Genomic DNA, 21,072 nt, shown 5'->3' on the forward strand with positions numbered 1-21,072 from the left:
AAGTGAATGAAATTTTAAAAGAGAAAAATAAAATGAAATTAAGGGAATGGTTAGGAGGAATGAGGACACGTGGGGAATTAGAAGAGGTTCTAGAAGGAAAACGGTTGTCTTGGTTAAATTATAGTCAAGTGGAACAATGGACTAAAAATTGGATAAGAGAAAATGGAGAGTGTAGAGAGTTAACGAGGTTTGAGGAATTAATTGAAAAAAATCAAACTGTAAAGGAAGAAAATAAAGGGATAAAAGGCTTAATGAGCGGAATTTATAAAATATTGTTGGAGGAAGAGGAGAGGGGAAATTTAGGAAAGATGGTATGGGAAACTGATTTGAAGATACAAATAGGGCAACAGAGTTGGGACAGAATTTGGCAACAAAGAGTGTTGAGAAATATGTCAGTAAGAATAAAAGAGAATTACTACAAAATGGTATGGAGGTGGTACTTAACTCTGGTTAGATTAAGCAATATGAATCAGCACTATTCAGATAACTGTTGGAGAGGTTGTGGGGGAAAAGGAACGTATTTACATATGTGGTGGGATAAATTTGTGCAAAAATTGTGGAAGATGGTGTTTAAGGAGATAGAAGAAATTGTAGGAATAAAGGTAGAAGAGGCACCAAAGGTAGCATTACTCTCACTATTGGAAGATATAAAATGTAAAAAAGAGACTAAAGAATTGATAATAAATTTGTTGACCGCAGCAAGGCTAATGATTTCTAGGAACTGGAAGATACAAGGTGTTTATAATTTGGAAGAATGGTATAAGGAGGTATGGGATATTGCCATAAATGATAAATTGACTTGCAATATTAAAGTAAGGAGGGGCATAACGAAGGTAAACGATTTCAATGGAATCTGGAAACAGTTCCTAATATATGTGTTTTCTGGAGGAAGAGGGATACCACCACCAGAAGAAGCTTTTAAGATTCTGGAAGCAGGAATGATCCCGAGGGGTGGGGGAGCACTTGTTGATTGTTTGTATTCTGTATATTGTTATATATTATATATTATGATTCACGTATGTTATATATGTTAATTTCTTTTTTTTATATGTTAATAATAAAAAAATATGGAAAAAAATAGAAGTTTATGTTTGAGAATATAGGTCTTATCACAATTTAATCATGAAAGTTGTGGTGTTTGCGCATAATTTCAGTAAAAACTGAAATTTTGTGTTTAAAAAATTTGCCTTGAAACATTCAAAGAGCCTGCTTCCAGATATGCAGTCGAAGCAACAACTTTTATTTAGTTATGCTGCATTCCTTTGTTCTGATCTTTAACTAAAATCATGGGGAACAATGTCGGTCTTAATTTCCACCACAATAACCTACTCATACATCTGATCACAAGGGATAATGTTCTATTAACAAATGCTTTGAATATGCAAAAAAATGTGCTGTATTTAAAATATTAACTTCTTACTAAACCTTTTTATTTATTCTTATTGTATTTCAGTGGACAGCTTTTCCCAACGTGAGATTGAAGAGTTCCTCAGAGAAGCAGCTTGTATGAAAGACTTTGATCACCCAAATGTCATCAAACTTCTTGGTGAGTCAACTAGAAAACTACTTTTTGGGTAAAAATATTTTATTCACAGCCCAATGGAAAGTCATAATAACTGCCTAAACCATGTTAAGCACTCTTTTTACATATCTGTTACATACAGAAAAAAATGTAAGCACAAGATAACTTGAAACATGCATCAGGAGATAATTGTACATTTCAGAAACCTCCAGATGATGTTTATGTTAGCAATTCATTGCTAAAATTATTATTCAAACTATCACTGAAAATATCCTTATCCACACTTAGACAATTGTAGATTAGTAATGCATCTAATATGAAATTTCAACAAGATGTTGTACTATGAAGATTGTTAAATTACTAAAATTATAGTCCAGTTTATTTGGAACACACTAAATTGGAGAAGTTTAACTTACTGAATTTGTCACCACAGTACTCCTATGGCATAGAAAATTAGATAGAATCAAAGAAGATCAATTGTTTGTAACTGTAATAATTAAACAGAATTACCTCAGTCAAAAACAATATATCATTAAATATATTTGCTAATACGCAATATTAGAGAGGGGTTGTTGGATATCTAAATCATATCTTCTACAAAAAATAACAAAATAAATCAGGTGGGTCTTCAATTTGTTTTTGTATGGCTATTTTGTTTTTCTGCTCACAACTGGAACATCACTGTGTGTATTTTGTTGTCTTTATTGTGAGATCTTCCTGAACCAATTCCCTGTTTATACTTTCTAGCCTGCATTAATGAATGAAACAAATGAGTTTGAAACTGGATTATTTTATAAAAGACAATTTTAAATGGTTGCTCCTTTTTATATTTTGTAAATATTCTTATTCTATTTGATGTTATTATAAGTCAGAGATCTATACGGCTTCACTGTGATGATGTTCAGAAAGTTGTTGAAAACTTGGCTGTTCTTCCACGTCATGGAGCAATGGTTGAGCCCTTGGTAGGATGCTTTTTTTTTATTTAGTGTTTGTCTTCTGGATGCTTATATTGTATTTCTTTTTATTGTTCATTGCTTCTTAAAAGTGTAACTCACCCAGAATCATCTGGAATCAGGTGGCTCCTAAATAAATCTTTTTAAAGCTTTACAAGTAAATTTAAAAATAGATAATAGACAAAAAAGCCTGAATTCATTTTCTTAATTCTTTATTCATTTTCTTTATTCTTTCCAGGTGTATGCATAGAACCCAGTTCTCAGCAGATCCCAAAGCCCATGGTGATTCTTCCATTTATGAAATATGGAGATTTGCATAGCTTTCTTCTTCGGTTAAGGCTTGGCGTGGGCTCCCAGGTAAGCAACAAGAACTGATTGTGAAATTTCCTTAACACATGATTTCACATAATGGTCTTTTTATCATCAGTCATAAAATGCCTGCTTATTAAACAAACCTCACCAGCTTCTTTCTAGCGTCCTACAATGTTTTCCATCATGTCAGCTTGCTTTTGATATATTTTGCTGGGCATTAAAATATACTTTCAAACAAAATATTGGGTTGTACATTCACATCCTTCAATGTGAAGCTTAGAGTCATCTTTGGAATTAAGGATGTTGCTGAGAGTTTTGTTTTACCTTTTTATAAAAATTTAAAAGAATATTTAAAGTCAAATCAAATGGGATAGAAAGCCTGACAGGCAGCAAAGGATGCTAATGTGTTGCAAAGAACTTTGGCATTTAAGTGTACCAAACTGGTGAGCCAAGACTTAATTGGGAGATGAAGACTTTAAATTTATTGGCTTTCAACCAATCTAGTTCTCTGTTAGATTAGTCTGGTTCAAGCACAAACTGCCTCATCTGTCTTATATAAAAAGAGATGTGCAGCCGTCAACCACGTATTGTGACAAATCAGTCTATATCTCCTCAGCCCACAGCTAGGGGGGACTTTGTAATTGACTGGTAGCAGTTTTATAATTTTATAAAGATAGGCCTATATATACAACATAATGCAGAGGCCTAAATGAGACACAACCAGAGAATGATTAATTATGGCCAGACTGTCTCAATCCAGATAAAATTGTTGCTTTGCAATAGTGGCAAATATCTGTAACTTGGGTGTAGGATGAGAGTGAAGGTTCATTCTCCAACCTTGTGGGTTGGTTTCCCAATATTTCATTCCCAGACTAGGTAACAAACTTCAGTGGAGTTTAGGGGATGTCAGTGTCAGTGTTCTTCCATTTATAAGGACTTAGTGTAGTCAGTAGGTCTTGTGATGTGGTGGGTCTCATTAGGTCGGGGTCTTGTGGAGGGTCTTGTGATGCCCCCATCGGAGACTGAATCTGTGGAGGACGAGGAGCCAGAGCTGGAGCTGATGGAGATTGAGGGGGCAGCTTCGTTAGCTTTGGAGGAATGTGGGGGAGGAGCAGGCTGAGGCAGCCCAGGACCCGTCAGGATTGGGACGGCTTGTCAGCAGAGAGGAATAGGGGCAGGATGACCGAGAGAGGGCAAGCAGTGGACATGAGGAACAACAGAGCTCAGGCAATGAGCAATGACCGCCTCCTCCTGATCCGACAGCACAGAGAATGGAGAGAAGGCAGGTGTCAGGCATGGAAACAAGCCGTCCAAACCCCCAAGGAACTAATTTGGGAATTCCAGAGGCTGGCTGGGAAGGTGAGGGACTGGTGGAACGTCTACTGGCCCACCACTTCAAGGAAGCCCTAGACGCATGGAAAGCTTGTGGCATCAGAGGGACACTGGAACACATACAGGCTTGGTACAACAATGCCATAGCCGTAGTTCTGGAAATCAACCCTCAGAAAACCCTCCACTGAGATGCCAGCAAGGCGGCCTCTGGGTCGCTGCAGCAACACTCCCCCCCCCACCATTCAGCATTGTCAAATGCTATCGATGCAGCCAGCACAGTCACTGGGCTTCCGAATGTTTGACTCCAACCCTGGTCCCACAAGAAAGGCCTCCAATTGCGCTCCGTGCAAGGACGACTCCACCCAAAATCCCAGAGAAAGGGAAAATCACCAAACAGGCTGTTGAGGCTCCACTCCTTCCCACAGAAGTCAAGGGAACTCCAGCCGAAGAAAACCTGGTCGAAAGGAGCAGGACGACCCGATGGTAAATGAAGCCATCCACCCCTTCACTGTCAAAACCCGAATAGTAGTACCTGAGACAGGAGCCCAAGGGGAAGTAGAAGCAGTCATAGACACCGGCTGTACCAGATGCCTAATCAGCCTCCCCATAGCCAAACAGCTAGGCATACGTACGACCCGCTTTGAGCAGGTTGATGGGATGCTAATTGGCGGAACCCCTGCCATACTAGTCACAAAACTGGTCAGACTAGAGATGGGTCGTCACTGAGAGCTCATTCAATTCGTCATAGCCTCAAAAATGACTGAATCAATCATTCTGGCGCTTGCTTGGCTAGACAAACGGGGACCAACCATCACTTGGGAGTTCAGCTATAGAAAACTAAATATAGGCATCGGACCACTGCCTTCCATAAAGCCTGACCCAGGCCAAAGCTCAGTAATCCACGTCAATGCAAGCAAGCCGCAGACCACAGCCCCTGCGACCGAGGGACCGCCCTGTTGTCCGTAAGAGTCAAGGGAATACCGAGACCTATCAGGCGTCTTTAGTAAAGAGGATTGCAGCTTCTCCCCCCCCCCCAACCGATTGTGCAATCAAATTCATGCTGGGAGCTAAGCTACCCAAACCAAAGATGTACTCCATGACTCCCAAAGAAATGGAGGAACTAAAAAATACATTGATGCCAATTTAGCGCGAGATTTCATCCAGCCTGCCAAATCCAGGGTAGCCGACACAGTACTGTTTAAAGAAAAAAAAGATGGGAGGATGAGACTCTACATGGATTTTCGCAGAAAATGCCGTGTCAATGGAAAACACCTACCCCTTCTCACTCATGAAGCACATGCTAAGCCACCTAGCCAAGGAGAGGGTGTTTATCAAATTGGACTTGAGGGAAGCCTATTACCATATCATAATCAAAGAGGGAGATGAATGGAAAACAGCCTTTAACTGTCTGCTTGGCAGCTTCCAATTCAAAATCATGCCGTTAGGTCTGCAAGGGGCCCCTTCAGTCTTCATGTAATTAATCAATGAAGTGCTACATGAGCGCTTATACAAGGGGGTCCTAGTTTACCTAGATGACATTATCATATTCAGTGAGACCCTTGAGGAGCACATAAAGCTGGTGCAGCAAGTACTGAAAAAACTCCTAGCTGCTAAGCTCTACGCAAAGCTGTCAAAATGTGAATTCCACCAGATCTCTCCCTTGACTACCTAGACTACCGCATATCCAGCAGAAGGGTGGAAATGGACCCAGAAAAAGTAAAAGCGGTGCTAGACTGTCAACCCCCACGCACCCGCAAACAGCTGCAAAGTTTCCTGGTGTTCGCAAACTTTTACCGACAATTTATACCAGCATTCACAGAAGTTGCCTTGCCCCTAATAGAACTGTTTAAATGGGTCCAACCCCTGCGAAGCCATGACTAAGCCAACCGCTTGCTTGATCAATGGACTGTCAAAGGGTTCAAGAAATTAAAGAAGCTATTCGCCAAGGAACCAATCCTCCAGCACCTGGACCCAGAATGGCAATTTATAATCCAAGCAGATGCCAGTGATGTGGCCATAGCATCAGTGCTCATGCAAAAAGACCCACAGGGAACAGTTCCTACCCTGTGCCTATGTGTCTAAAAAACTGACACCAAAAGAAGGTTGGCCATCTGAGAGAAAGAAGCCTATGCAGTCTGCTGGGCCCTTCTTTCCTGGAGACACTTTCTAGAGGGGGGTAATATACCCTGCGAGGTCTGGACAAAAACCTCAAAGCCTTAAAGACCCCTAGGAAATTGTCTCGTAAACAAGTCCACTGGGCGCAATACTTCAGGCATTTCAAATTTGAACTGAAGTACATCCTGGTAGGAAAAAATCTACTGGCAGATGTTCTATCAAGGAAATCCCAATTCAATAGCCGCAGGGAGGAAGTCATCCATGCCATCATTCCCCCCCTCAGTCAGCCGCACAAGTCACCACCAGGGGCCAAGCCAAAAGACAACCTGAACCTAGCCGGGACAAATTAAAGCAGCACTGACAGCAGTGCTCCCAACTGACCAGTGGTTCATAGAAAACAGGAACATCTTAATTGGAAGGAACAGAACTGGAAAACTGGAAAAATGATAGCACTCCCTCCGATGGAATGGTGATAAAAAAGGTGCTAGAATGTGTGGAGATGGATAGGCTAACAATGGAAATAAAAGAAAGAGGAGAAACTTTATATATTTTCAAAAATATTTGAATATTTTCTTCAAGGAGAACAGGAAGGAACAAACAACATTACAGAACTTATGGGACACCACCAAGGCATACATGCGGGGAATAACAATAGTTTATGTGGCAAGGAGAAATAAGGAGAAAAGAAAACAACAAATGCTACTACAGGAGAAACTCAAAAAATTGGAAACTGTCCTGCAGAAAGAGCCACAGAATGATAGAATTAAGGAAGAAAGAGACTTAACGAAACATAAAATTAATTTAATACAACAAGAAGCAATGATTCGTAATATAAAAATGACAAAACAAAATTATTTCGAAACAGCGAATAAACCGGGAAGATGGCTGGCTCATAAATTGAAGAAAGAAAAAACCAAAAAGGTGATACAGCACCTACAGGATGAACAAGGGAATTTACACCATAAGATAGAGAGGAAAAAATATTATTCATAACTACTTTCAAACCTTATATAGTCAAGAGAGTATCTCAGAAGAAAATATTAAAAAGTACTTACAAGAGAGGAACCTGCCTAACATATCAAAAGAAGCTAGGGAAAAGCACTAGTATTGGTAGATTCACAAAAGGCTTTTGATAATTTGAATTGGCAGTTTCTAACCATACAATTAACCAGTATGAAATTCAGAGAAAAATTCATCAGAATGATCAAGGCGATATATTCAAATCAAACAGCAAAAATAATGGTAAACTGAGATCTAACAGATAAAGTCACCATAAATAAAGGGGTTAGGCAAGGATGCCCACTATCCCCTCTTCTATTTATTCTTTTGCTAGAAGTTTTGTTAACACAGATTAGGGAAAATCAGGAAACAAAAGGGTTAAAAATCAAAAAAGAAGAATCAAAAAACACAGGCATTCCCAGATAATATGGCTTTTACAATAGAAGACCCCCTTGAAACAGGAGAAATATTAATTCAGGAAAGTAGAGAAATTTGGAAAGGTCGCTGGTTTAAAAATAAATAAAACAAAGATAATAACAAAAAATCTTACACAAGGCCAAAATAAGGAATTAGAGAGGATATTGGAAATTCATGTAGTGAAAAAAGTAAAATATCTTGGAATCTGGCTAACAGCAAAAATCTCCTCCATAAAAGAAGATAATTATTCAAAACTATTACAAGGAATTCAAAAGAGCTTGGAGAATTGGGCGAAACTACAAATATCCCTGGTCGGAAGAATTCCAACCATCAAAATGAACATTTTACCAAAAATTTTATAATCATTATGTTGGATCAAAATACATGCTTAGATTGTAAAGTTGATTCATTATGCCTCAGTAAATAACTTGGTTCTGTCCAGATATTTTCAGAATTGTTTTTCTAGAGTTATTGCTAGAGTTGATGGGAGTCTGAAAGACACCAGATTATACAGTCCCAATTTAGCAGAAATGGAAACCTACCTAGAACAGACCATAATTATTCCATTATGATTGTTTGGTCCTGGTTCAAAATAGTCATAACCTTATGTATCATATATTGCCTGGAGCTTCCCAGCTACAATCGCCATCATTTTGGCTAGGAAGTGAGTGTTAGCCTCTAGATATAGTTATGATTTAAATCTTTTTGCCTGGCATTTTGAACACAGGGTTGCCTTGTTTCAAGCAAAAGGCACTGTTGTTTTCCTGACATTTGTGTTGTGTTTACTGGAATCATGCTGCACATGCCACAGTCCTTTTGCCAAAAAGGAACTTGGCATTCGTTCCCCCCCCCCCCGCCCCAAAGCCTGACAGTATCGTCATCCAGTTAGGAACTCTATGCCAGTTTTCACGTAATTACCATTTCCTGTAATTGAAAAGCCTATGGTAATTTCTACTGTCATGCATAGAGTAGATATTGTTCTTGCCTAGAGAGAGTACACAAAGATTTTAATTGTTGGGAAAGCAATGCTTTTTGTATACTTTATGACAAAAGCAATTGTTTTAAAAATGAGTTAAAATGAGGCAAAGATATTGTAAAATAGGACCACACATTATAGGGCTTCAGCATGTGAACCTGCCTAAATAGTAGATTAATGGAAAATGAGATTTTCATACATAATTGGAGTTTCCTCAAAGAGTGGCTTTTTTGCAAGCTGCTGTGTAGGAGTGAAAACTTGACAACATTCCTTCAACTTTGTTCATTACATCTTTCAAAACAGCGTTTATGAACTGATTTAAAAATAGATTTTTTTATCATACAAGAAATGTTAGAACTGCTCTAAATATATTTTACTTTACTTAATCAAAATGCAGATAGTTATTTTTGCCCTAAAGCAGTGATGCGCAATTTTTTCCTTGGTATATGGCACTGGCAAAGAAACTTTTTGAGAAAAGCTTAGGCCTCAATTTTCTGATTTTAACGTTTTAAAAAAATAAAATAGGAGCATTGTTTCTAAGTGAAGATTTTCTTAAGACAATTTTGACTACTTGTAACTATAAGGCATGTATAATTTTGGTAACAAAATATAATTTGCCATTTCATTCTAATATTTTTCTTTAATTTCCTATCTAAAGATGTTCTGATAGACTGTTGTCCAAAGTACTAAAATAATATGATCCTGCTTAAAATTTTAAAGATAACACAAGGTCAGATACATCCTGCTGTCTGCTCTAACATTTAATACATCCAGATTACTGCTTGTTTAAGAAATAAAAACATCATATGGCAATAATCCAGTGGATTAATACTAAAGTTTGATAAGGTAATTTCAGAGGGAAAGCAAGAGTTACAGAATTCGGAATTGAGTCTCATTCCTAGCATAAATAAGAACCTTCACTTTAAAAAGAAATATTATGTATCTTAAGCATAATAATGAAGTTTATCTAATAATCTGGAGATTGCTAGTAATATTTCTTTCAAAGTGGATCACCCTTGTGACAGAAAATCTTTACTTCATGTCTTTCACTAACAATGAGAAAACATTTAAGCTTTGATGAATTATTTATTTTTGTTGTATCAGTTAGACTTGATCATATTTCACTGAGTTTTTCTTTCTATTTTGTTTCTATATGCCATCTTGAGTTAAATAGCATCACCTAGCTGGGAATTTGGGTAGGTAGAACCTGGTTCTCTCTCTCTCTCTCTCATATCAATATATCAATTTATCTGGCAACCCAATTCACAACTACAAATATGGGCTTTGCATGTAGGATTAATACCAAACAAAAACAATGAAATAGTAACTCAAGTGTTAAAAAGCATAGCGTCCTATTGACAAGCTCATCCAACCTCCAGACCCAATAACCAAAGAATATCCAGGTCTTCAGGAATTTACCCAGTACAAGAAAAATGATACAGATATTTCCTTGTAGTCACCATGCAAAGAGAGCAACTCAAAGAAGATTTTACCTGCTTTTCCCTGCCATCTTGACTATCTTGGTCACAGTGAAATCAGTCAATGAATTACTATAATTGCAACATATTTACACATGAAATCACTTTGATATTCCTTTAGGCATTTTAGCCTAATCTTTCTCAATCTATCTGAAAGGGTTATGCATTTATTAATGCCTTTTGTTCAGAAGTATTGGCATTCCAAATTAAAACAACATGGATACACTGCCACTCACTCTAGTAGTAGTATATTAAATAAATTGTCTTTCTAGCCAACTCTGTTTATTTGTCTTAAATCCTAAGGGTATTAGACTTACAGTTTTTCATTTGTTATTTAGTATGATGATTAATCAGTATCATATATTAAGAAAAATGTGCATCTTATTCTTTTCCCAGTATGTTCCACTGCAAATTTTATTGAAGTTTATGATCCATATTGCTCTAGGAATGGAATACCTCAGTAGCAAACATTTCCTCCACAGGGACCTGGCTGCCCGAAATTGCATGTAAGTTCTGTAGTGTTTTCTTTTCTACTCAGAATTCAGATTGATTTTTAGTCAGAAACTCTAAATCTTAAAAGTGGAAAACAATATTTGGGGATCAAAATCTAGGAAATATAACTAATCAGAAATCAAGGAAAAGTGGTTTTCAGATTATTCACTGCATTTTGAATGTTTGAAAATTTAATATAGAGTAATTACACAATGTAATTCTGTTGAGATTCTTATACTTCAAACTCCAAACTCTGAGTGTACTTTATTCATGACAGAGGAATTCCTTATAAAACTACAGCATTAGGCAAAAAAAATACTTTGGAGCCTAGCTTTCTCTATGGCATGTTAGCTGTATACTGGTCTAGATGCACAGTTACAGTTCTAAGCATTTGTTACTGTGAAACATATAGAAAGTATATTACAAGGATTCTGATGTAATGAAGGAAGGGGTGCTTTAATCTTAGTGTACCATTTTCCCAACCTTTCTTCTCTGAATCTTGGGAAATAAATATTAATGAATATAATCTCTTGGAAAATAACTGGAGAAGAGACTGAAGGGAAAGAATCAAAGACACACACTAGATGCCATTTGTACATAAAAGGTACAGCAGTAATATTTGTGAAAAGAATTTCAGATCTTGACTCCACCCCGATAAAAGGGATTACAGGGTTGTAAAAAGAAAAAAAGTTGATTTCAAATTAGACATAAACTAGCAGTGAAAGAATAGAACTATAGTTTCCCTATCATCAGAGACATTAGTTCTGCTTTACATTTAAAAGCATGAGTTATTCTTTGACCCATTCAAGTATTGCACCTTATGAAGGAAATGTTTTGGAATAAATTCAGAGAAAGACAGCAGATATGAAAAACAAGGCCTCTGAAGTGGGCCTGAAATGAATAGTAGATAAAAGACTCACTAGAGGTTATGATAACAACCTTCAGATACTTGAGAGAGACAGAGAGGAGACCGAAAGGTAGTTTTCTTACCCAAAAGGGCAGGGTTTGATTTAAAACATTTTAAATTACAGAAGGAGACATAACAGATAACTGTTAAGACAAAGATATTGACAATTATTTAGAAGAGTGGTGAATTCTCTCGAGATTTTCAGATAGCCTTTAGATAACATTTTTCAGTACAACAGAATCCTGTACTCTTGGTTCCATACATTGATCAAGGGAATGGATCAATTGACTACAAGGTTACTACTAGCTCTGTGATTGTATAAAGCAATAATAGAGAGGGAAGGCCATTTAAGCATCCTTTCCCCCATGCTGCTTCTGTCCTTCCTGCCATATGTGTAGGGCTCTGGAAACTGAAGCAAAGATCATTAGATGCCGGTTGATTAAACTGTTCTGATTTAGGCCTTCCCATTTTCTCTGTTGTGCATTCCACAGTTTATGCTTTTTCTCATAATAACCTCCATGGAAAATGGAGGACAACAGTGACAATTAAATATAAGAGTGAGCAAGGACTGAACAATATGCTACATGCAGTTTTGTAAAAAAAAAAAAAAAAAAAAAAACACACATCATTTGCTTCTTTAATTTGAGGAACTTTCCATACTTGCAAATAGTAGATGGTAAAGTAAACCCCAATTCTGAAAACTGCTATTTTTATCAGGAGGAGAGGAAAGAATTAAATTTATCGTATTGTTAAATGCCATTCTTTTTGGCATTTTATAACATGTATATCAAAATCTGAAACAAGTATAAAAGGGATGGAAAACCACTCTCTGAGATTCCCCGATAATTATAAGGGCAACTAGATAATTTTACATTCTGCTTACCTCAGTCCCTTCTCCTATTGTTATTATCTTTCAATGATAAACTAGGAGGTAGGGGACAGTGGAAGAAATTTTGTTTTTTATTGACCTTAAGCTACTCTAGGAGCTCTTTACCTGAAGAAAAAGGGGAAAATGCTTCAAAGTTGTAATATATTCTTTATCATCCTTAGTCTGATTCTTAATATGTGTCAGAATCAGAAACAGCTTTAACTTGGATTTATTTTGGAGGGGCTGGAATCTTGATTGATTGTGTGCCATCATTGACCACTTAGTTCTTCTTCAGAGAGAGACTATGTAGGAAAGTCATTTTGATTCATATCATCTCTTTCCCAAAGTATACACACGTATGAAGTAATGCTACATCTTTGAGGAGCTTCTTTCTTGTAATTTGAATTCATATTGTTGGAAATGAATTCAACCAACAAGCATGGGTCGATGAAAACAGAGACTTTATTAAAAGAAAATAATAAAAACTATTTTGCAAAATAGGGTGGGTATATCCCAGCAAATTTCAACAGAGGAGTTTTAGCCAGAAAGCCACACCTAAAATTTCAAAAGCATTACATTTTATAGTTCCCTATCCCAGTGGCCCATTTCCCTCCTCCTTTGGACTTATTGGACAGGCCCTCCGGGGTTTCAGCTAATCCAAGATGCCTCAAAGGAATACATTATCTCTCTGTTTTCTCAGATTACTTTCTCTTCAGCACCTCCCATACCTCTCCATACCTGTCCATTACACATCTATATAGCATCTCTCAGTTTTAAGGAATGTCTCTGTGCACCCTCTGCAGGCCCCTCTCCTATGCCAAAGAACAGAATAATGTCCACATGTCCTTCTCCAAGCATATGCATCACAGACATGGGAGAAGAGTTCCACAAATCTAATTTACATTGTAAAATTCAGTCTTAATGCAGGAAGGATACAATTGATTTCATACATATGTTTTTACAGTGGTACATGTATTATAAATGCTTAACAAATAAATGCTTAAATGGAAAGTACTTTTGTAGCAGCATAACATATATTGTATAATAGAATAACAAGTTTCTATTCAATTATTACTATTCCCTTCATTACTATTTTATTTTTGAATTCCCTTATATCCTACAATATTAACTGTCATACATTAATGGACAGGTTGCGGGATGACATGACAGTGTGTGTAGCAGACTTTGGTTTATCCAAGAAAATTTATAGTGGAGATTATTACCGGCAAGGGCGTATTGCAAAGATGCCTGTTAAATGGATTGCTATAGAAAGTCTTGCAGATCGAGTCTACACAACAAAAAGTGATGTGGTAAGTAAATGAGATGATGTTCCAATTTAACAGTTAAGTCTGGTTCCAGGAGGAAAAATTATCAATTTGGATTGACAGAATTCTTATTATAATATAGGAAACATACTATATAATTGTGCCCCTGTTTTTCATACAACAGTATTTATACCGAGTCAGCTGGTACGAGAATAAAAGGCTTATTCCTAAGATACTTATATTTGACCTGTTCATTTTAATAACACATAATTATTCAAAATTATTTCTGCAGACAACTATGCCCTAATGTACATCACTTTCTTCAGATTTTACAGAATATTTTATTTGTTGTTCTGAATCTTCCTTCAGTTTTCTAACAAGGATTAGTTAAAAAAGCTCAAACTAGTTTATTTTTGAATAATTAATACTAGTGTGCCTTTAAAAAAAGATGCACTGAAGCATAGTCATAAAAGTAATTGTTTGTTAATACAGTATCAGTGTATCAAGCTGTTAATACGAGACATAATTACAGTACAGAAAAATTGGGCATCCTATCCTTAAGCTTATTTGTCAAATAAAGCTAGGGGTGCAGCTCCCTCTACTGAGTGAGAGAATATTTATTAATGTGTCAGACAAGTTCTAGAGCCATTAATTGTCCTTTTCTGTGATGCTTTTTTAGATGCAAGTTACCAGCAAAGTTAGGTTAAAGAACAAGCCTGCCATATACAAAATTACTCCTATTGACTCCTTTAAAATGTGGTAAACATAGTCTAATATCTGTGAGAAGAAATTAAATGTAATTTTTAAAAAATTGTTTAATTTTTTTAAACAAAGTACAGCCAGTTCCAACTAGCAGTGGTTCTCGATTTCCAAGCCTCATTAACTGAAAAACTTTGTCTCAGATCCAGAAATTAAATTGGTATGTTTCTGCATATTAACATTAATACAATACTATTAAAGTGTACTTTTTGTCAAAGAATTATTAGCTAAAATTACAATCCTAAAACATTAGAACTGGAAATTAACTATCTTGGTCAGTTTAAATATTTACTATTTGCTCTTTTTATGTAATAAAAAAATGTAATTTGCAATCAGGTGAAGTTACTGGGAATACAATATCACCAATATGATTTTCAACAATGCATCAGAAAAGGCAGCATAGTTCTTTTTAATGGGCAAAAAACAATCTCAATATGTTTGGTGGGATCCAAAAAGCATCCATAGACAATTATGGGTATCAGTAAATTAAGTTATTTTAAAATGCTGTTTAAGTAAGTTACTCCTCCATTTTCTTTTCCTGTAGTGGGCGTTTGGTGTTACAATGTGGGAGATAGCAACTCGAGGAATGACTCCATACCCAGGAGTGCAAAACCACGAAATCTATGACTACCTACTTCATGGGCATAGACTAAAGCAGCCAGAGGGCTGTTTAGATGATTTGTAAGTATTTTGTAATTGTGATAATAATGAAGCAGAATTGTAGCGATTGAATACATGGCTTGCTTATGGCAGTTGTTATATTTACAGCTTGGTAATCTGGAGATGGTTTTTCTTTGCTTTAATACACTATTTTTTAGGCTTTTTTAAAAAAAAGATGGCAACAGCAGCTGCATGTGCCTGTAGATGGTGCTCCGAAGTGGTGTGTGGAGACAGTTTTGGAATGTAGAGAGTGGTATGTGGACATGGAGGAGTGTGTAGAGCGAAAGACAAGAGGGAGACAAGCTTGATAAGATAATTGAGAGACTGAAATTTGTGGAAGAAACAGAGAGGTGAAGAAACAGAAAAGGCTGAGAGCTGGAAGGGGCAGTTGGAAGGTGAGATGGAGAGATGGAACAGAGGAGGTGGCTGATTTATGATTGTGAGGTTTCCCTGGTCTCCCCCTAGATTCCCCTGGCTGTTGCTAAACCCAAGAGCAGCTGAAGCTCTGACTGATGGTGTGGGTCATCTGATGAAGGCAGAGCTGACTGAAGAGACAAGCTTCACTGGCCTTTGTCGGCAGCTGGGCCTACTCATGTGGTTAATAACGCAGGCTGTTATTGGGATTTCCTGAGGTTAACTGGCGAGTGGGAACTTGGAACTGTGAACTTCATCAGACATTGTAGGAGTACGCAGTTGCTAAATTTCCAGTGCAGCATAATAGGCCTTTTGGCTTCTTTTTGGACTACCTTCTGCAATCTTGCATCTGCAATCCTCTAAATGTTCTGTAACTGGGCTGCTTGGGAAATCCTGGGGCTGGAAGGGAAAGTTGAGTGAGAGGCAAGTGTGTTGGTCCCTCTCCCTCTGGTGAGAGCTAGGGGGGAGGAGAGGCTCCCTGCTTGGTGGGTGAGAGCGACCTGGCAGGGTGCCGTTTGTGCATTGAGTGGATGCACTCTGAGTGTGTTGGGGGATAAGGGGGTGCTGGATGTGATTCCTCTGTGCAATGAGGAAGGGGTGGTGTGAGTTTGAGGGCGCTAAGAGCAAATGCTATAGTGCCTATAAGGCTCACCTTGCCCCTGACTGTCAGTGGGAGTAGGTTTTCCCCTTTTTAAGGAAGAGTGTTGGAGATGGGGGATGGAACGATTCTCAGGGAAGGCAGAGGAGGGCGACCTATTTCAGTAGTGTTGAGTAACAGGAGATATTGGAGGCAAGGGGGGCCCTGGCATGGAGAACGCAACCTCGGTGTTTAGTACCAGTCTCGTGTTCTGCCCCCTTGCACTCACCTCATTTACCTGGTCAGCAGATGTGTGGTGGCCCTGGTCTTAGGCTGCTGCTTTTAAATGTCAGATCAGCCTGCAATAAGGCTAGCTTTATTGCCGATTTGATCCTCGAAGAGAAGACTGATCTGGCTTGTATAACTGAGATCTGGCTGGGCCCAGAGGGAGGCATTCCCCTCGTAGAAATTTTGTTTGACTTTACTACATTAATTTATTTGATTTTTTAAATTAGTTTTATTAGTTTTACTGATTTTAAATGTGGTTTTATATTTTGTAAGTCACTTTGAGTCGCCATGGGCAAATAGGTAGCAATATAAATTCAATAAATAATAAATAATAATAAATATTTTTTGACAATATCTGTAGACTATGGACAATTGCTCTATGATAAAATAAAACAACTAAAAATTGCAGCCACTATGTTAAAGGAAAGTTTTGAGAAGCTGGTCTCCTTGCAAGATTACTGACTAGACTCTCTGTAGCATTTTTTTTTTTTTTTGCAACATACTTTAAACAAATCTGGTGTTGCACATCCACCAAGTTCAGGGCACTAATTGTAAAAATCCACAACAAAAACAAATCAGGGTGAAGATCTAAAAGCACAAAATATGGTTGAAGACAAACCAAAATCCTTCATTGCTCTGGTATTATAGAGTTGCCTGTGGTGTGATGGGTGGGAAATAAATTTAATAAATAAAGAAATAGATTACCAAGATAATATATGTTCTCAGGCCAGCCTTTCTAACGACAGCATTCAACAAATGGGATGTCAAACTCTTCCTCCCATAGTTGCCTACTTCGTCTCATTCGGGAATAATATCTGGTTTATGACTGTAAGGTTAACAGGCTGATATGGGAAGAGATGCCCAAATCATTTGAATATCAGTTTTCAATTGGGCCTAAAAACTGACAGCTAATATAGATAATAAAGCAGTTGTGCCCAGCCCCTATGGGTTTCTAGCTGCTGTATTTTGGGTTAACCATATTTACAATTTACAAATTATTTTTAAAGGCAGTCTTACATATAACTCATTGTGATATGCTGAACTGATTTAATATTTTTAGAATTAGGCAAAGAAGCTATGATTCAAAATAAACCAGGTTTGTCACTATTGACATGTTCAATTTGACATGGATTAATGTTATCCATTCAATTGCAATACATTACTCGCAAAGGTAGTTTACTGGTCCTCAAAGGATTAACTTTGTCGCCTTTCTATTGCTAACATTCCAGGTACCCTAACACAGAATCAACCCAACTTTTTATTTGACATTCACAAATGAGTGTCTGCCTTTCTCTTCCTTTAATAATTATCCAGCTTCCTTCTTCATGGCATATTTCTCATCATTTCAGGTATGAAATCATGTATTCCTGTTGGAGGGCAGATCCTGTGGATCGACCGACCTTCTCAGAACTTAAGCTTCACCTGGAGAAAATATTGGAAAGCTTACCTGCTCTGAGTGAACCAAGCAGTGTAATTTATATTAACACAAACTTGCAGGAAGAGGATGCAAAAGAGCTCATGGAAGATGATGAGTTTCCCCAAATAGACACAGTCCTTGATCCAAATGAAATCATACAAGCTTGTTCCCAGAGACCGGAGCCTACAGTAGTCACTGTGGATATCCACGAAAGCAGTGGAACGCGGGATAGATACATTTTAAATGGAGTCAATGAAGAGCACCGGGCCAGTCTGATAAGAACAGAGGAGGAAGATGTGTCATTGCTTCAGCCCATTCGCTTGCAGAATGGGAGGCAATGGTCTCAAGCCAGCACACTCCCTGTAGGAAGTGCATTGGCTAATGAACTGCTCTTTGCAGATGACTCTTTGGAGGAGTCTGAAATTCTGCTGTGAAGAAAAACTAGCCTTCTCTAATGAACTGCAGTTCAGAGACCCTTCTGAGCTAGAAGTGCTCTGGATAGCCATTGGACGTTCTCATCACGGAAAGCCATTCCTGTGTAGCATCCTCTCCAATCTGTATAGAAGATAACTTTAGAAGAAACATTTGTATCTTTATAGAAATTATATTTTAATAAACAAATGTGGTAATGGTCTGTTTTATTTATTTGGAACACAATTTTAATATTTTTGGTCTCTTTCCTGTAACAGGTTCTTTCATTTATTTATTTATTTATTTATTAGTCCAATTTATATACCGCCCTTCTTCGTAGACTCAGGGCGGCTTACAATGCATTATAGCAATAGCTGCATACTTTTTTGTATATACCTGCTTATTAGGGCTTTCTGCCCCCCCAGGTGGTGTTGTTCTATACAAAATTGGCTTATTGCCCCCACATTCTGGGTCCTCAATTTACCTACCTCGAAAGGATGGAAGGCTGACTCAACCTTGAGCCTGGTGAGATTCGAACTTGCACTAATTGCAGGCAGCTGGCAGCTAAGTGCTAGCTCTTAATGGATGGTTTGTCAATAGATTATCTTCTGGCTCCTTCACAACTTCTATGTTACAGTAAATATTGATAGATACTGACCTATACACACACACACACACACACACACACACACACACACACACACACACACACACGATACATACACACAATTTCTGATCGTTTTCTTCATTGAAAAAATGCCCTTTCTCTTTTGTCAGCACCTTACACAATACATACACCACACACACAATTTTCTCCTGAAAACCACTCCCAGAACTGCCAAGTCTGCCTTCTCTTGCATCCCCATAGCAAATAAGGCTTAGATGTCATCTGAGAAAAAGGAGCTTTCTGATTGTGGGTGGGGTGGAGAGACTGAAAGAACAGTTCGGAGGGAGGATTAAATCTGCTCTATTGGTGCTGCCACAAATCTGTACACAATGCAGATTTTTTAAAAGTATGGTATATAGTTTGACAGTCTGTTCCTGCTACTTGGAAAAGGCAAGAAACATATTTTACTATAAAAATATTTCTGAGCTCACATCCTATTCCAGTGTTTCTCAACCTTGGAAGCTTGAAGATGGGTGGACTTCAACTCCCAGAATCCCAGAATCCCCCAGCCAGCAGCGCTGAAGTCCACCCATCTTCAAGCTACCAAGGTTGAGAAACACTGTCCTATTCTATTTTGGATTTTTTACTAAATACCCTTCTAGCAGAAAATTCAGTATTTTGCACCATCCTGGAATGGAACTACCTGTATTCCTAACACCAAGAACAGAGCAACCCTTTTTATCTTCTCAGTTAAAATTAAACTAAAAATTGTAAAGGTTAAAATAAAGTCATGTGAGATGGTCTACCAGCCTTTCTGACAGCTTTCCTGTGAAAGTTGGGATTCATCAAGGCTCAACATTACCACCATTGCAGTTCATTCTCATCATGAATGCTATCACAAAAGAACCACAACCTGCATCCCCTGGACCTTGCAATATGTGCAGACATAGAACAACTGTTTTAGCCAATTTGGCTTGTGCCTCAACAGGAAGACAACTCAATAGAGAGCAGCCCAAGCACTTCCACCATACAAGTCAACCATGAGGATGTAGTGAAGACCAACACTGTCAGTTACTTATATTTGATTTTACATATTATAACAGCTGCCCGTATAGTATACGCACAAAATTAGAAAAAAGTAAGTATACCAACAGAAGAAGAGTTGATAAAAAAAATCCTAGAATGTGCCGAGATGGATAAATTAACAAAAGAGCTTAAAGAAAAGGAGGATACAGAATATTATATAATCTGGCACAAATGGTATAAGTGGCTAGAGAATAGGAATAATGGAGAAAAAAAATAGGGGTGAAATTTAAAAATGGAAAGAATGAATATGTCAATGTATAGAAAGTATAAAATCAATATGAATGTTAAGAAATACACTAATTAAAAGAGAAGGGGACAAGAAGAAACTGGAATAATATAACGGGAAAAGGGGGAGAATGTGAATATTAGAAGAGAATCATCATGAAGTAGCTGTTAAGAAAGTATATATATAAATGTATGTCTTGTAATATCACGTTATAATAAAAAAAAAAAAATAATTTCTTAATATAATTTTTTCTTGTATTTTTTTCCTGTATTTTTTATTCTTTTGTTCCATTCTCTTTTTCTAAGTTTAGTTTGTATTACCGTACTTTTAAGTTATTAAAATAAATAATATGGGTTGGCTTTTATTTGTAAAATAAATAGGTTGTGAAATTAGAGGCAGAGATACACTTTTTCCATAGTCTGCAAAGAGAAAAATGGAACACTGTGACTATATCTATAGTTTCTCTTCTTACTGTTTTCATGGGATAAAGTAATTACACAGTAGGTGGTGCTAGAGTTAAGGATAAATTACTACTGCTTGTATTGCATAAGAGAGTACTGGACCTAATCTGAAATTTAGAATCTGCTTTTGGGGAAATGCTATTATTTAACAGAAGCAAATCATCAACACAGCAAAATGTTTTGATTTTTATATTAAATTATCCCTAGGGGTTTTTTTTTTGGGGGGGGAATAAAAAATAAATATGTTTTATGATAATCACAGGAAGAACTTTTTTGGGGTGATGGGATATCTTTTCTAGTCTGCAAAAACATTCCACCTTGTAGACTACAGCAATAAAATGCTCAGGATTGAATATCAATCTGAACAGTTTATTATTTTTATCTATTTATTATTTTTATCAAGGGGCATGAAAGCCAAACAGAAGTTGTCACCTTTTCCCTTGATAGCCTGCACTGCTTTACTGCATTCTGCACAAAGTGCATTTGGATCTATTTTTTTCTTCAGTTGTCTTCTGCAGTAGTACATTCCT

At 37.2% G+C, this 21,072-nt stretch overlaps 1 protein-coding gene across 1 annotated transcript in view; it reads left to right on the forward strand.

The window, feature by feature from the left end:
- Positions 1–18,321, forward strand: part of MERTK (MER proto-oncogene, tyrosine kinase) — a 65,416-nt gene extending 47,095 nt beyond the window's left edge. Inside the window, exons 14-19 of the mRNA XM_070948103.1 lie at positions 1,454–1,546; positions 2,714–2,832; positions 10,501–10,610; positions 13,522–13,681; positions 14,940–15,076; positions 17,684–18,321. Coding sequence (XP_070804204.1) covers positions 1,454–1,546; positions 2,714–2,832; positions 10,501–10,610; positions 13,522–13,681; positions 14,940–15,076; positions 17,684–18,185 — 1,121 coding nt within the window. The 3' untranslated portion in view covers positions 18,186–18,321. The remainder of the gene's footprint in view (positions 1–1,453; positions 1,547–2,713; positions 2,833–10,500; positions 10,611–13,521; positions 13,682–14,939; positions 15,077–17,683) is intronic.
- Positions 18,322–21,072: the final 2,751 nt, after the last annotated feature.

The sequence above is a fragment of the Pituophis catenifer genome, unplaced genomic scaffold (genome assembly GCF_029215685.1).
Source record: "Pituophis catenifer annectens isolate HBS135680 unplaced genomic scaffold, rPitCat1.0.hap2 SCAF_1, whole genome shotgun sequence".
Classification (NCBI taxonomy): Eukaryota; Metazoa; Chordata; class Lepidosauria; order Squamata; family Colubridae; genus Pituophis; species Pituophis catenifer.